The sequence below is a fragment of the Hyaena hyaena genome, unplaced genomic scaffold (genome assembly GCF_003009895.1).
Source record: "Hyaena hyaena isolate Hyena2069 unplaced genomic scaffold, ASM300989v1 scaffold_224, whole genome shotgun sequence".
In the NCBI taxonomy this organism is placed as follows: Eukaryota; Metazoa; Chordata; class Mammalia; order Carnivora; family Hyaenidae; genus Hyaena; species Hyaena hyaena.
The window spans coordinates 1,450,784-1,466,144 of NW_024080854.1; the positions used below are offsets into that span (position 1 = coordinate 1,450,784).

Genomic DNA, 15,361 nt, shown 5'->3' on the forward strand with positions numbered 1-15,361 from the left:
TTTTGTAGAATTTCCAATCAGTCTGAAATACCTATGGAAAATGCTACAGCAGAGAAAGTTATTTTTATATAAGATTAGAGTAAAATATTTGTATTATCCAAACTTATTTAAGTGATGCTTCACTACACAAACCAAAAGTATTTGATACGTTACAGAATTTTTCCTCAAATGCAAATTTTACAGCTTTTTGTTTTTTATTAATATGCTACCTGTGAAGACAATATACTCACAGTTTCCCTGACTTAATCTCATTTTATCATTTTCAGGGTCAATGAAGACATGAAATTAACTGATTTAGAGCTAGAAAAACTGGCAAATAATATCCAGGAGTTATTGTATAGTGCCTCAGATATATGCCATGATCGAGCCGTCAAGTTTCTCATGTCAAGAGCAAAGGTTAATTGTTTGATAAAGCTTTAGATATTTTCAATGTAGTATAATTATTTTGAAGATCTAGAATCATATTTTTGCTTGTGTCCCTGTGTTCCCCATGTGTATTTTATATATATATATATATATGTATGTATATATATATTTTTTTTTTTGAGAGAGAGTGAGCAAGCCTGAGTAGGGGAGGGGGAGATGGAGAGGGAGAGGGAGAGGGAATCTTAAGCAGGCTCCATGCCCAGTGCAGAGCCTGACAGTGGGGCTCAGTTTCATGACTGTTAGATCATGACCTGAGCCAAAATCAAGATCATTAACTGAGCCCCATAGGGTGCCCCCATCGTATTATATTTTTAAAACTTAATAAAGTTAACAGTACTGGTGTGGCCTAATTGAGAGATGTTGAAATGTAAAATAATCTAAATGAAAGAAATAGGAAAATTTATTATTCTTTGAAAAAAATTATTAAAAGACTAATTTTGAAATATACCTTTAATAATTTGAAGTTAATATGCTGTTTTATATATGTATATACCATATATGTGTGTATAAACTAAGTTGGTTTTATAACTTGTTCATATTTAATTTTATTCCTAACTCTCTGTCATGATTTTTGTGTTATATTTAAAATTTAGGATGGTTTTCTTGAGAAGCTAAATTCCATGGAATTCATAACACTTTCTAGATTAATGGAAACATTCATTTTAGATACTGAACAGATCTGTGGAAGAAAAAGCATGTCATTACTTGGAGCACTTCAGAGCCAAGCTAATAAGTTTGTAAACAGGTTTCATGAAGAGAGAAAAACTAAGCTGAGGTATCATTACCATGTTCATTCGGTTTTTCAGTTTTTTCCCTTTTCTTTATAAAACATGATTATATTTAATTGATTGGCTAACCAAAATCCCCCAAAAACTTAGTTTTCACTAAAGGCAGACAGTGGAATTAAAATCCTATTTCTTGGCATTCCAAAATGGAATTAGAATGTTTATTTACTTATCAGAAAGATCCTCAGTAGATTGGCTTTTTTTCCCCCCATTCATTGGTGAAGTTAATTATGTTTCACTACTCTTCTTGGTTAGTTTATTAAAGTATACATTTATTTAAAAATTCTTAGTACTAACAACAGCTAGTGGTCATTACTGTTTAAAAAGTCAGTGCCTTGTTCTTTAACCAAAGAAGATGGTGTTGAAATACTGTATTTTTTTAATGTTTGTTTATTTTGAGATGGGGGAGGGACAGAGAGAGAGAGCGAGGGAGAGAGAATCCCAAGCAGGCTCCATGCTATCAGCACAGAGCCCTACATGGACGGGGCTCAATCTCACAAAATGTGAGGTCATAACCTGAGCCAAAATCAAGAGTTGGATGCTCAGTCAGCTGAGCCAACCAAGTGCCTTGGTGTTGAAATACTGTTAAAGTTTATTTTCCTTTTTTCCCCCTTTTGAATAGCCTCCTCTTAGACAATGAGCGCTGGAAACAAGCTGATGTTCCTGCAGAATTTCAGGATCTTGTTGATTCTATATCAAATGGAAAGATTGCTTTACCTGAAAAAAAGTCAGGGGGTATGTGTATTCTTTCACATGCTGTCTTCCAATTTTACACTGTTTATTCATTTTATAGGAACGCTTAACATTTCTATAACTGACACTGTCTCTGGAGCTAATAGTGCCAGCTTTGTAAGTAATTGACTGGAAAAGTTATGTATGATAATTTGTAATAATAATTTCAGATATTTATTGAGTGTTAACCATATGCCAGACACTGGGCCAGGTGCTTTTATATGCATTATTCCAGTTTATCCCCATAACAACATTTGCTGAAGATGCTATTGATACCTTGTTTAACAGCAAGGAGGTATAAGGCTTCCAGAGGTTAAGGAATTTTATACAGATGATGAACTGATACTTGAAACCAGTTTCATAATAATTTCATAGCTATATTCTTAACCACCATACCATATTGTTTAAAGACATGTATTCATTCATTGAATACCAGTAAGCTTCTACTATGTGTTAGATATTGAGACAGAGATAACAGTTATAATTCTACTTTAAAAGGGCTAAGTCTAGGGGCACTTAGGTGACCCAGTCTGTTAAGTGCCTGACTCTTGATCTCAGCCCAGGTCTTGGTCTTGGGGTCATGAGTTCAAGCCCCATGTTGGGCTCCATGCTAGGCATGAAACCTACTTAAAAAATAAAAATAAAAGGGATAAGTCTAATTTTTAAAAAATGTGGATTAGCAATCACAAGTAATGCAGTAGTGACATAACAGAGAAAACCAAAATGTAAAAAACTGTAGGAAAAGAAAACTATGAAGGAGACTCAGAAGGAAAGGCCAGAGAGGCAGGAAGAAATCCAGAACATAGAAGTAAAAAAATTAGAGTTTCAAGAAGGGAATTCTTGAATGCCATTTGGGTTTCATCTAGAAGAAATACAGTGGCTGGAAGATACTTTTGTATACCAGTTAAAGTAGACCTGTCATGTGATAATAATGTAAACTTAAGTACAACTTATCGTGTAATATCATATTTGAAATTATAAGACTATCAAATATTTTTTCTAATTTTTTAAAAATTTTGAGTAGATTCCATATCCAAATGGGGGTTGAAATTTACTACCCTGAGATCAAGAGTTACATGCTCTACTGACTGAGCCAGCCAGGCTCCTCAGTTGTTGAATATTTTTAATGTTTATTTATTTTTTGAGAGAGGGAGAGACAGCATAAGCAGAGGAGGGGCAGAGAGAAAGAGAGACACAGAATCCAAAGGAGGCTCCATGCTCTGAGCTGTCAGGACAGAGCCCAACGTGGGGCTTGAACCCATGAACTGTGAGATCACGAACTGAGCTGAAGTTGGAAGCTTAACTGACTGAACCTCCCAGGTTCCCCCTAGTTGTTGAATATATTTAATGGAGGAGGCAGATCGATTTTCAAATTTTATACATTTAATGAAAGTTTAATATTTTTACCTAGAAATATTTTTAAATTGTGTATTTCGCATTTTCACAAAATGTGACTACACTACAAAAGAAAGACTGAGTAAAATACAGATAGTGACCACTAGTTTGACATGTAGGAGATTATTTGCAATTTTAGTAATTCAGTAGAGTGACAAAATCAGATTGTACTTCAGTACTAGGTAATTTGAAGGGTGAGGACCTGTAAACAAATGTAGTCTCCTTTTTCGACAGGTTTGGTTGTGAAGGCAAGTGAATGATGAAGTAGCACTAGAGACCTAGGAGAGTAATTAGATTATTACTTTAATCCACTCAGGGAGTTGAAAGAATAGTTTTAAGGTAGGAGAAGCTGAATTATATTTTTATGCTTAACAGAAAGAGGAAGAATGTTAAAGATAAGAGTGTAAGAGTGACAGAGAGATTTTAAGGCAGGGCCTCTGGAATGAAATCCAGAGTTGAGGAGAAAGCTATCTCTTCTAACACTGTGACAGGAGAGAGGGGTTAAGGACAGGTGTAAAATAGCGTAGTTCATATAGGATGGAGAGAAGAATTGAATGAATTAACTAGATTTCTGTTGCCTAGTGACCATTTTTTAGGTAACAGTGTTGGGTGATGGTCATAATCTTAATTGATTTTAAGATATTAGCAAAGTGAAAGTATTCAGGTAGCAAAGATTGAAAGAAAAACACCTATTACTCTAAATCACAATTTAAAATTATAAAATTTATCTCTCATTTATTCTTTCAAGCTAAATTTGATGGCTTACCACTTTGTGAGGTGCCATGCTAGATGACAATGACATGTTTTTTTGTCCTAAACAGCTCAGAGTCTTAAAATCCATTGTCATGAGAACATAACAATTTTTTAGTTAAAATATAGAGTGATTGACTTAACCATGTGTCTTTTTTTTTTTCAAAGTGAACTATTTATTTTCACTTTCTCTTTGGAGAATACTGACAATAAGAGGCTTCTTTTATACACCCCACTTCTGTCCCAGTCTTTTATTTTTTCCTCTGAGTGAGAAAGTACATGCTATTAGAAGTCCATCAACATTTTACTTGTTCTTACCAAGTTAAGGATCGTTGGTTATTATTCATTCAGTGACCACCATCCATTAATGAGTTACTAGCTACTTGTCTGGGTATTGGGGAAATGAAGGTTAATGGATAACAGTTAATATTAATTGAATGCTTACCTAAGGCTAGACAGTTTGTTCTAAGCACATTACATTGTTATCTCATTTATAGGCCCATGAACTAGATACTGTTAGTATTCCCATTAAACAAATATGGAAAATAAGGTGCAAAGTGATTTAGGCAATTTGCCTAAGGTTACAGAGCTAGGGAAGTGGTAGAGCTGAGTTCCACATACAGGCCAACTGACTTTCGGGCCCTTTTCACTATTGCGCTCTGCCGCTTCTCTGTAACGTAGAGAATTGGTTAAGACACATCCCTGTCTTCAAAAATTTGATCTGATATACAAATTAGAAAATAGAAATTGTATCACACTGAAATTTCTTCCTTAAAAGAAATGAGGAAGTATATATTTAATGTCAGATCAAAGGGACTTGAGGCTTAGGGAAGCATGATGATAGACCTGTGATAATCTAATAAATCTGGCTGATTCAGGACAATAATCCAGTGTACTTTCTTTTCACTTCAACATGCTGAATTTTGCTTTATAATGATAAAAAATACCACATGCTGAAAATAAAGTACTTATTGGACTAAAGTCTTGAAAATTATATAATCTCCCTATTGAATATAGAAATTAGTTTATATTCTAAGAATAATAGTATGGACAGTCAGTTGAAATTCTAGTTTTGCCTTTCCAAACTAATGTATTATTTTTTCTACTTGCTGATCATCTACCAGAGGCCAGACCTAGAATAAGCAGTTTGTAGTCATGATGTCTGTTGTTAACAACAACACTGAATGATAGATTCCGTTATCCATGTTTAATGGATATAGATGTTGACACTCAAAGAAGTTAACTAATTGACACAACTTCATGTATACCGTGATTGGCAGTACTGGAGCTCAAATCTAAATTTCTCTGACTTCAAACCCGATATACTTTATTCTGTGCCAAACTGCTTCCTAAGAAGTAGACATTTGTGTTCAGAAATAAGATAGTTTCTGGCCCGACCAGCCCTAAATTAGAACTGTCTTCTCATTTTGTCCTAGGTTTAAATTTTTTTTTCGTGATTTGTTTAGTCTTGTTCCTGTGTCTCTCTTGATTATTTGCTTTACTCTCTAGTTACAGAAGAAAGAAAACCAGCTGAAGTTCTCATTGTAGAGGGACAACAGTATGCTGTCGTTGGGTGAGTGACACATTTTTCTTTATTAGTTGAGTCAGTCATTTAAAACACAGGTCTTCTAGTTACCCCTTGATGTGAATTGGAAATTTTAGATTAACAATTTTATTTATTTTTTAACATGTTTACTTTTTACTTATTTATTCTGAGATAGAAAATGTGTGCAAGTGGGGAAGGAACAGAGAGAGGGAGAGACAGAATCCCTAGCAGGCTCTGTGCTCTCAGTGCAGAGCCCGACCTGAGGCTTGAATCCAGAAACTGTGAGATCATGACCTGAGCCAGAATCAGGAGTTAGATGCTCAACTAACTGAGCCACCCATGTGCCTCACAGATTAACAATTTTAAATCTTAAAAATAATTTAAAGCAAATTTTTATGGATTCCTATTTTCTATATTTTATAGTATCCTATATCTATTAGGAACTATACTACTAGTTTTACCAAAAAAAGGGTTGATAAATTTTTTCATGTAACAAGAAATCTAGACGGTATACAACCCAAGGGTAGAATATTGGCTCTGTGATGTTATTAATATTTCAAGCTCTTTCTGAAATATTTTTTGAAATATTTCAAAATATTATTTTGAAAATCTTTTTCTGAAGTCTTTTTAATGTTACAGCATATAATTGAAGTTGTGGGCTTTGGAGTCACACAGCTAAGGTTTGAATCTCAGAAACTCTCTTACTCTTTGTGACATTGAGCAGGTTACTCTGTGTGGCTCAGCTCTCTTAACAACACATGAAAATAGTACTAAAAATTATTACAGAATTAAACATATAACTCATATGAGGCATTTTGCATAGTTCTAGCACCTAATAAGTTGAGAGTTGTCACTTATTTCTGATATCTAATTTGTCATTAGGTCTTTTACTTTTTTACCAATAACAGTATTTCAAATCCAAGTTAGATAAGGAAAATATAAATTCTAGTTTTGTCTAGTACTATATGCCATTTTTTAAATGGGTAGTTAAAATAATATCTTAATATTCTTTAACAGCACTTCATAATTAAGTGTTCTCATAGCCACAATCTCATTTAATTCCTACAACCACATTGTGAAATAACACTTCAGGGATTATTATTCCCTTTCTACAGTTATGAGAATTGATGCTTAGAAGTTTAAGTGGTTGATATAAAATGACCCAGATGGAGTAGAATTAGAGTCAAGGTCTAATTCCCAAGATCAAGACCAAGATTCTTTTTCACTTTTGTTTCTTGTCACTGTATAAATCTTTTCTGAAATACACACCCCCTCCAGGAAGAATTGATTGATCCTTTCCTTGAGACTCCATGTGCATCTATAATAGCACTTTCTTTAGTATATTAGAATTATTTATGTATATATATATGTGTGTGTGTATATATATATATATATATCTCCCTGGTTAGTCTTGAGTTCCTTAAAGATGGTTATCATGTCTTATCATTTTTATCTTACTTTGTACCCAATAAATAAACAAAAAGTATATATAGAATTGATGCATTTTCTCCATCTATATTATCCAGAAATCTGACAGTATACCCTTCGTGAATGAAAGCTTCCCTTTTTTTTCCCCCTCTGGAGTTCGTTCTTTTTTTTTTTTCCCCCCAGCATGAAAATGATTTTATTTTGAGGGATTCTTTTATTTATTTATTTGTTTGTTTTTAATATAATTTATTGTCAAATTGTTTCCATCCAACACTGAGTGCTCATCCCAACAAGTGCCTTCCTCGTTTCCCATCACCCACTTTCCCCTCTCCCCCACCCCCTATCTACCCTCAGTTTATTCTCAGTATTCAAGAGTCTCTTATGGTTTGCCTCCCTCTTATGGTTTTCCACATATGAGTGAAAACATATGGTATCGGTCTTTCTCTGTCTGACTTATTTCACTTATCATAATACCCTCCACTTCCATCCACGTTGCTGCAAATGGCCAGATTTCATTCTTCCTCATTTCCAAGTAGATGCATATATATATATTCCATCGTATATATAAACCACATCTTCTTTATCCATTTATCAGTTGATGGACATTTAAGCTCTTTCCATAATTTGGCTATTGTTGAAAGTGCTGCTATAAACATTGGGGTATATGTGCCCCTATGCATCAACACTTGTGGAGTTCTTTTCTAATTCTAGTAGGGCAAAGCCTTTTTCAACCTTGTAATCTTATCCCTTCAATCTAATTATGATTTCTCTCCTTAGTTACCCATTATCTTATTATTCTTGCTTGATGGCAGTGGTCACCTCCGGCTATCTGGCTTTCTGGCTCAGTAGGCAAAGAAACCATTCCCCAAAATTTAACTCCCTGGCTAAGGGGAGAATTTGTTATCTTCTGAGGGAAGACTACAAAAGATAAACAGTGAACCCCTGCCTAGTAAAGCAAATACTAGAAATATGCATGGAGAGTAATATATAGTCTGACATTAAGCTGTTTTAAGAACTAGGTTCCTTGAATCACTACTTCCTGATTTCCTTCAGACTTTCATAAAACATTATTTTACATGGATCACTCATTTCTAAGCCTCTCATTGAACTTAAATGTCTTATAATCAATGGCCCTATTCACCTTAAATCTCATTCTTAAGCTCCCAGTAGTGTCTCTTTTTAATTTTTGATATGTCCAGCTAATGAGCTGGTAACTTTCTCATCTTTGGAAAACCTTTTGTGGCTTACCAATAAACTTCTTAGGACACACCATTTTTCTTAGAAGCCACAGTTTCTCTTTCATCTCACTAAGAAAGTCATGATTAGGTTCCTATCATTAATTCAACAGTTATGATTGAGCACCTACTATTATTCAAATTATTCAGTAACCCTGGGTAGGCTTTTTGTCAGTGTTTCTGAATTTGCCAAGGAATCAGATATCTGCCTTATTGAAGAGATTTAATAGGAATGTGACACAAGAGAGTGATGTGCCAAAGCACAAAACTTAAGGAACTACTCATTCTCAGTGTCATGCAAGAGCTGATGCTGCAATTGTGTGACCCTGAAAATAAGTGCCTACTTCATTTTGCACCCTAGAAATCTATGTTCCGTTACCTTAGTCCCTTTCTGCTGCACTTACAGGTAAAACACATAATTTCAGTTACTGAGATAAGTATTGATTTTTATGTGCTGAATTATTTTAGCTCTCTTGTTTTGACTGCCTGTTGAGTCATCTTTCTTTTCTTATAGAACTGTATTGCTGTTGATAAGAATTATTCTTGAATATTGCCAGTGTGTGGATAATATCCCATCAGTTACTACTGACATGCTTACTCGTCTGTCAGATTTATTAAAGGTGTGTATGATTTCACTGTGATGGAAGAATAGTTAGAAGTAATTCATTAGAGTATGACTAATCTTCAAATTCTAAGACATTTCAAGGTTAAGTTTTCTTTAAGACATTAATTTTGTACATTTGATTGTGGTTGAATCACAACATGTTACTGGAAGAAGGCCACCTGCTTCCTTCTCACTTCGCATTTAGTGATTCCTCATTATACCCATAGAGTTGTTAATGACCTTGGAGACAGGAGATGATTTGTTCGTTAGGTGCTGAACATGACTGAGGCCACTTAGGTCAAAAAACCTGGACTGGTTTCAAATGTGCATGGAAGGAATTCACTGAACTTTACAAAATTCATCTCACTAAGGTTAGAGATTTTTCTTAAATCATTCTTTCAGAACCATTGATGTAAAATGAAAATGTGGTGATAATCTTATTCAGCCATTTCATTTTAAGAATTTTTTTTAACTGCTAGCATAAAGAAAAGTCTTCTTTTCAAATGTCTAATCAGTTAATTCTGCCCCCAAATTGAGTTGTCATATTTTAGTCCAGAAAGATTTTGTTACCCTTTTGAAAATAGGATTCTCCAATAAGAATGACTGAAACTGAGCAAGTTTTTTCCATTGAAATATAATTAGCATATACTGTTAGTTTCAGTGAAACTGAGCTAGTTTTATGATTGCAAATTAAAGATTAGTTCCCGAACGATTTTTAGAATTTTACTTTTTTTCCTACCAGACATTAAATATTATCATTTAGGAACACCCCTCACTTCTTTTTTGTCATTACATAAATAGATCCTAATTGCTCCTACTAGAAAATTCATTTGGTCCTTGAATGGGAGGAAAGAGGAATGTACTTTTAGAACTGTAAACACATTGCCAGAACATATAGAACAGTTTTTAATAAATTGTTGGGCTTTTTCTTTCTCCTTCCTTTGTTAGTACTTCAATTCAAGAAGTTGCCAGTTAGTTCTTGGAGCTGGTGCACTGCAAGTTGTTGGATTAAAAACAATAACTACAAAAAATTTGGGTATGGATTCTTGCTTTTAATTCACATGCTGAGATTTTATTATGATGTTGCTATACTCATTGTGTTTTTATTATACCTCATGTTTTTATGACTCTAAAGGCTCTAAAAGTAGCAAATGTTACTTCACTGTCTGATGTATCACCGCAATTGAAAAATTAACTTTCGGGGGAAATGTTATGAGGAACTTCCAAGTATTCTAACAAGTATAAGTTATTTGGAGGTTGCACCACCATAGAAAATGTTAAGATGTAATATGTATGAGGTGCTTTGAGGCGAAAGGTATCTGAATGTCAGAAGAGAATCCGTTGTCCCATTAGCATCCTCCTGTCAGTAATACTAACCACTTGAGTTCATTGGGAAAAGCAGCATGTTTACTACATTATTCAGTACCAAATCATGTAAGTGAAATAATGTTGCATTCTGCCACTGTGTTCTTCATTTATGAAGTAAACTGGGGTCTGGATGAAATTAACATTTTAAAATTTAATTTGATATATAATTAAAGTAAACCAATAACTTTTTTTGTTTCTCCATGATGTATCCACTGTCTGGATCTTCAGCTCTTTCTTCACGTTGTTTGCAGTTAATTGTGCACTACATTCCTGTGATCCGGGCTCATTTTGAAGCTCGACTGCAGCCTAAGCAGTATAGCATGCTTAGGCATTTTGATCATATTACTAAGGTACTTTTTTATTTTCTGCTAAAGTTTCACTAATTCCTTAATTGTTAAATATTTTTTAGACATGTTCCAGGGACTTTTAAATATAATGTTCTCTCTCATTACAGGACTACCATGACCACATCGCTGAAATATCAGCTAAGCTTGTAGCGATCATGGATAGCTTATTTGACAAGCTGTTATCCAAGGTAATGATTTATGGGAATTATTAGGCACTGTTTAAAGGCACTGTGCCTTTTCACAGTTGTCTAGCCAATCAAGTTCCTCAGGGTTTAGAAGAACTCAATAAATTGTTCAGATTGCCCAATAGTGGATAATCATCTCCTAGGGGCCCAGGAGGGGGCAGGAGGGAGATTATTTTAAGAATGATAGAAACCCTCTACAGAAGTAATTTTCTGTTAGCTGCATTGACAGATAATGTACCTTCTTCAAACTGGATTTTAGTCTGAAAGCCTTCCAGAGATAGGAGTGAGTGAACAAAGATCAAAATAGAGAAAAAGTAAATACATTATTTGTAGGAAGGTATATTCTTTATTTTCCAGACTGAAATGGCAGAGTCTGAGGTGCTGTATTGTTTCCCTCATAATCTATTTCAATATCTGTTTCTTGTTTGCTTCCCATTCCCAATAGGTCATTAAAAGAAGCATTGGTTTCCAGTGAATCCTATATTATACTGGAGAGTATTTCTAGAAAAATGTCACTTGGTCAGCCCCAGTCACTTTTGCCCTATCCTTCACTGTTTTCTTTCCCGAAGTTCCTTAACACTGTCTTAGTGGTGAAGCAGAAATTTCATAACTTGAAATTTTGAAGGTTTATTTAGTTTATATGTTTTACTCAAGAGTATGTTTAGTGTAGTTGTCAAACAAGGCACTTTGGTATGCTTTTCTGCCATTTGCATTCTTCAGGATTCTGAGATGGTAGGAGCAGCAGGCACAAGTGCGAGATAAAACGGCACCCATTTGTGGATACAGACGTGCTTGCACCTTTGAAAGTGACAGTGGGGAGGGGCGCCTGGGTGACTCAGTTTAAACCTCCGACTTCGGCTCAGGTCATGATCTCACAGTTCATGGGTTCGAGCCCCGCGTCAGGCTCTGTGCTGACAACTAGCTCAGAGCCTGGAGCCTGCTTCATATCCTGTCTCCCTCTCTCTGACCTTCCCCTGCTCACGCTCTCTCTCTCTCTCTCTCTCTCTCTCTCTCTCTCTCTCAGAAATAAATAAAACCTTAAAAACAAAAATTAAAAAAAAAAAGTGACAGTGGGGAAAGAATGCTTGGAAAATAAGATTGCGTTTGTTTAATAGTTCTCAAATGTTTTGGTCCTAGGACCTCTTTACACTCTTAAAAATAATCAACAGTCTCAAAGAGCTTTTATTATGCAAATTGTACCAATGAGTAAGTACTATATTAGACATTAAAACTAAGAAAAATTTAAAACTCAAGAATACACAAATACACATTTCCATTGGTGGCTGTCAGAATGATGACATTGTTACAAAAAAATCTCCACTCTGCAAACATGAGAGAATTGAGAGTGAAAAAGTTAGTAACATTTTAGTATTATTATGAAAATGGTTTTTAGTTCACAGATTCCCAGAAAGAGTATCTGACTCCCAGGTGTCCCCAGACCGTACTTTGAGAATGTCTGGGGTAGTTGATAGATAACATAGATGTTTTATGCTTTTAAGAAGCTTAAAGAATTTATAGCCATGTGTGAATGTACCTGTATTATGTTCTACCTGTTAAATTAGTTTCTAGTTTTGTACGGAGAATACTGTTAAGGAATTCTCTAATTTTCTTTATGGTTACCAAGTAGTAACTAAAATCAAAAGCAGTTCTGTTTTACCAGTTTTCCTTTTTGATACATGGCATTTTTCTGTTTACTAACAGTGAATAAATAACATAATGTGACTGCCCTTAAGAAGTTTACCATCTATTACCAGAAAGGAGGTGGGCAGGGGATGGATTAAATAGGTGATAGGTATTAAGGAGGGCATTAGTTGGAATGAGCCCTAAGTGCTGTATGTAAGTAATGAATCACTAAATTCTACACCAGAAACTAGTATTACACTATATGTTAACTAAATGGAATTTAAATAAAAATTTGGAGGAAAAATAGTTTAAAAAATTTCTATTAATGTTTGTTTATTTTTGAGAGAGAGAGAGACAGAGTGTGAGCAGAGAAGGGGCAGAGAGAGAGAGACACACAGAATCTGAAAGCAGGCTCCAGGCTTTGAGCTGTCAGCACAGACCCTGATGCAGGGCTTGAACTCACAAGCTATGAGATCATGACCTGAGCCAAAGTCCACCACGCAATGAACACGTGCCCCTGGAGGAAAAATAATTTTTAACAAAACTTTACCATCTAACAAGGCAGAGGACTGCAAACACTTAACAATGATAAATAGTGGAACTAGCACCAGTCAGAATGGCTAAAATGACAACTCAGGAAACTACAGATGCTGGCAAGGATGTGGAGAAATGGGAACCCTCTTGCACTGTTGGTGGGGACGCAAACTGGAGCAGCCGCCCTGGAAAACAGTGTGGAGGTTCCTCAAAAAATTAAAAATAGAACTACCCTATGACCCAGTAATAGCCCTGCTAGGAATTTACCCAAGGAATACAGGAGTGCTGATGCATAGGGGCACGCGTACCCCAGTGTTTATAATAGCACTTTTAATACGCAAATTATGGAAAGAGCCTAATGTCCATCAACTGATGAATGGATAATGAAGATGTGGTTTATGTATACAATGGAATACTACTTTGCGATGAATAATAATGAAATCATGCCATTTGCAGCAATGTCGATAGAACTGAAGGGTATTATGTTAAGTGAAATAAGTGAATCAGAAAAGGACAGGTATATGTTTTCACTCAGGTAGATCTTGAGAAACTTAACAGAAGATCGTGGGGGATGGGAAGGGGAGAAAATAGTTACAAACAGAGAGGGAGAGAGGCAAACCATAAGAGATTTGAATACAGAGAACAAACTGAGGATTTATAGGGGGTGGAGGAGAAGGGAAAGTGAGGAATGGGCATTGAGGAGGGCACTTGTTGGGATGAGCACTGGGTGTTGTATGTAAGCCAATTTGACAATAAATTGTATTTAAAAAAGAGTGAAACTAGGAACAAGCTGAGGAATATAATGAAGCAAAACCAAAAAAGTGCCAGTATTCTTAAAACCTTGACTTTATTCTGTCATTTTGGCCATGCAGAGGTTTTTTGTTGTTGTTGTTGTTTTTAATGTTTTTTATTTATTTCTGAGAGAGAGAGAGACCGCATGAGCAGGGGAGGGTCAGAGAGAGAGGGAGATACAGAATCCAAAGCAGCCTCCAGGCTCTGAGCTAGCTGTCAGCACAGAGCCCGACGTGGGGCTCGAACCCACAAACCGCAGGATCATGACCTGAGCCGAAGTCAGACACTTAACTGACTGAGCCACCCAGGCGCCCCTTGTTTTTGTTTTGTTTTTTAACCAAGATTTGGGACTGTGGCTAGACTTTGTCCTGTGGCAATTTATTTTATTCATTTTTTAAATTTATTAATATTTTTGATAAGAAAAAACTAATGAGCCTCTCAAATATTTATCATCTATATTTAAGTCATATTTTGCTTTTATTGCTAGGATAAATATGAGGCATTATGATTCTTCACCCCTACATAGTATGTATTTCTAAAAACTAAGGACATTTTGTTATATATTTATGCTACCATATCCTACCTAACAAAATTAGCAATAACTAATATCATCTAATTATCCTTTTTTTGACCTATTTATAATTTTTTAAATTTACATCCAAGTTAGTTAGCATATCGTGTAACAGTGATTTCAGGTGTTGATTCCTTAATGACCCTTACCCATTTTAGCCCTTCTCCCTTCCCAAAATCCCTCCAGTAACCTTAAGAGTCTCTTATATTTCATTCCCCTCCCTGTTTCTTAATATTATTTTTGCTTATCTTATGTTCATCTGTTTTTTTATATTAAAGTCCTCATATGAGTGGAGTCATATGATATTTGTCTCTCTCTGAACATGTGCTTGTTCATATTTGGCCTTTGGGAATTTGTTAAAATGTTAGTTGTTTTCTTTCTATTTGCTTCTGTGGTAGTTACCTCTTCTTCCTATGATCTGCCTAAGTGACACATTTCCAGTGTCCTATCTCCTCAGAAGCCTTGTGACTCTTTGGAATTAGTTCTTTGGGTTCTTGGGAACTTTGTTCTCTAATGGGTTTAAGAAAAGTTGTGATTTTGTAAATTATTACGTTTTTTCTTGTGGTTAGGGTAGTAGAACATTCTCTTACAGCTTTCTAAATTTAAAACAGAAGTAGAACCCCCCGACTTTTTAAATTCACAAATCACCCGATTAGAATTACACTTCAGAAGGACTTATCACATGGTATGTAGAGTGGATTCGAAGTGATATGGAATGTCCACTATTTGGAGTACTTTCACTTAATATTTTTCATTTGAAACGCATCAGCCCAGGTGTGCTGCACAGGAAGCCATCTCAACTATTGCCTAAATGTCCTTGGTCCGTGTTCCTTTAGCATGCAGTGTCCACTTTCTGGAACACCAACCAGCTTTTAGGCCGTCAGCTCCCCAAAGCTCCCTGTCTCTGATTCATCTTTGTACATTCCATAGGAATATACATCTTTGTATATTCCTGTCATAGTATCTGACACATTCATTCTGGCATACATATTCTCATATGTAGGTCCATATTCTCATACACATACATACATACATCTATA

At 35.3% G+C, this 15,361-nt stretch overlaps 1 protein-coding gene across 4 annotated transcripts in view; it reads left to right on the forward strand.

Moving 5' to 3' along the window:
* The window catches only part of VPS54 (VPS54 subunit of GARP complex), an 86,544-nt gene that overhangs the window by 59,781 nt on the left and 11,402 nt on the right, over positions 1 to 15,361 (forward strand). For all 4 annotated transcript variants that reach the window (XM_039243165.1, XM_039243167.1, XM_039243166.1 and 1 more), the window contains 8 exons: positions 267 to 396; positions 1,020 to 1,201; positions 1,834 to 1,946; positions 5,598 to 5,661; positions 8,812 to 8,917; positions 9,850 to 9,937; positions 10,498 to 10,619; positions 10,724 to 10,804. In XM_039243165.1, coding sequence (XP_039099096.1) covers positions 267 to 396; positions 1,020 to 1,201; positions 1,834 to 1,946; positions 5,598 to 5,661; positions 8,812 to 8,917; positions 9,850 to 9,937; positions 10,498 to 10,619; positions 10,724 to 10,804 — 886 coding nt within the window. The remainder of the gene's footprint in view (positions 1 to 266; positions 397 to 1,019; positions 1,202 to 1,833; positions 1,947 to 5,597; positions 5,662 to 8,811; positions 8,918 to 9,849; positions 9,938 to 10,497; positions 10,620 to 10,723; positions 10,805 to 15,361) is intronic.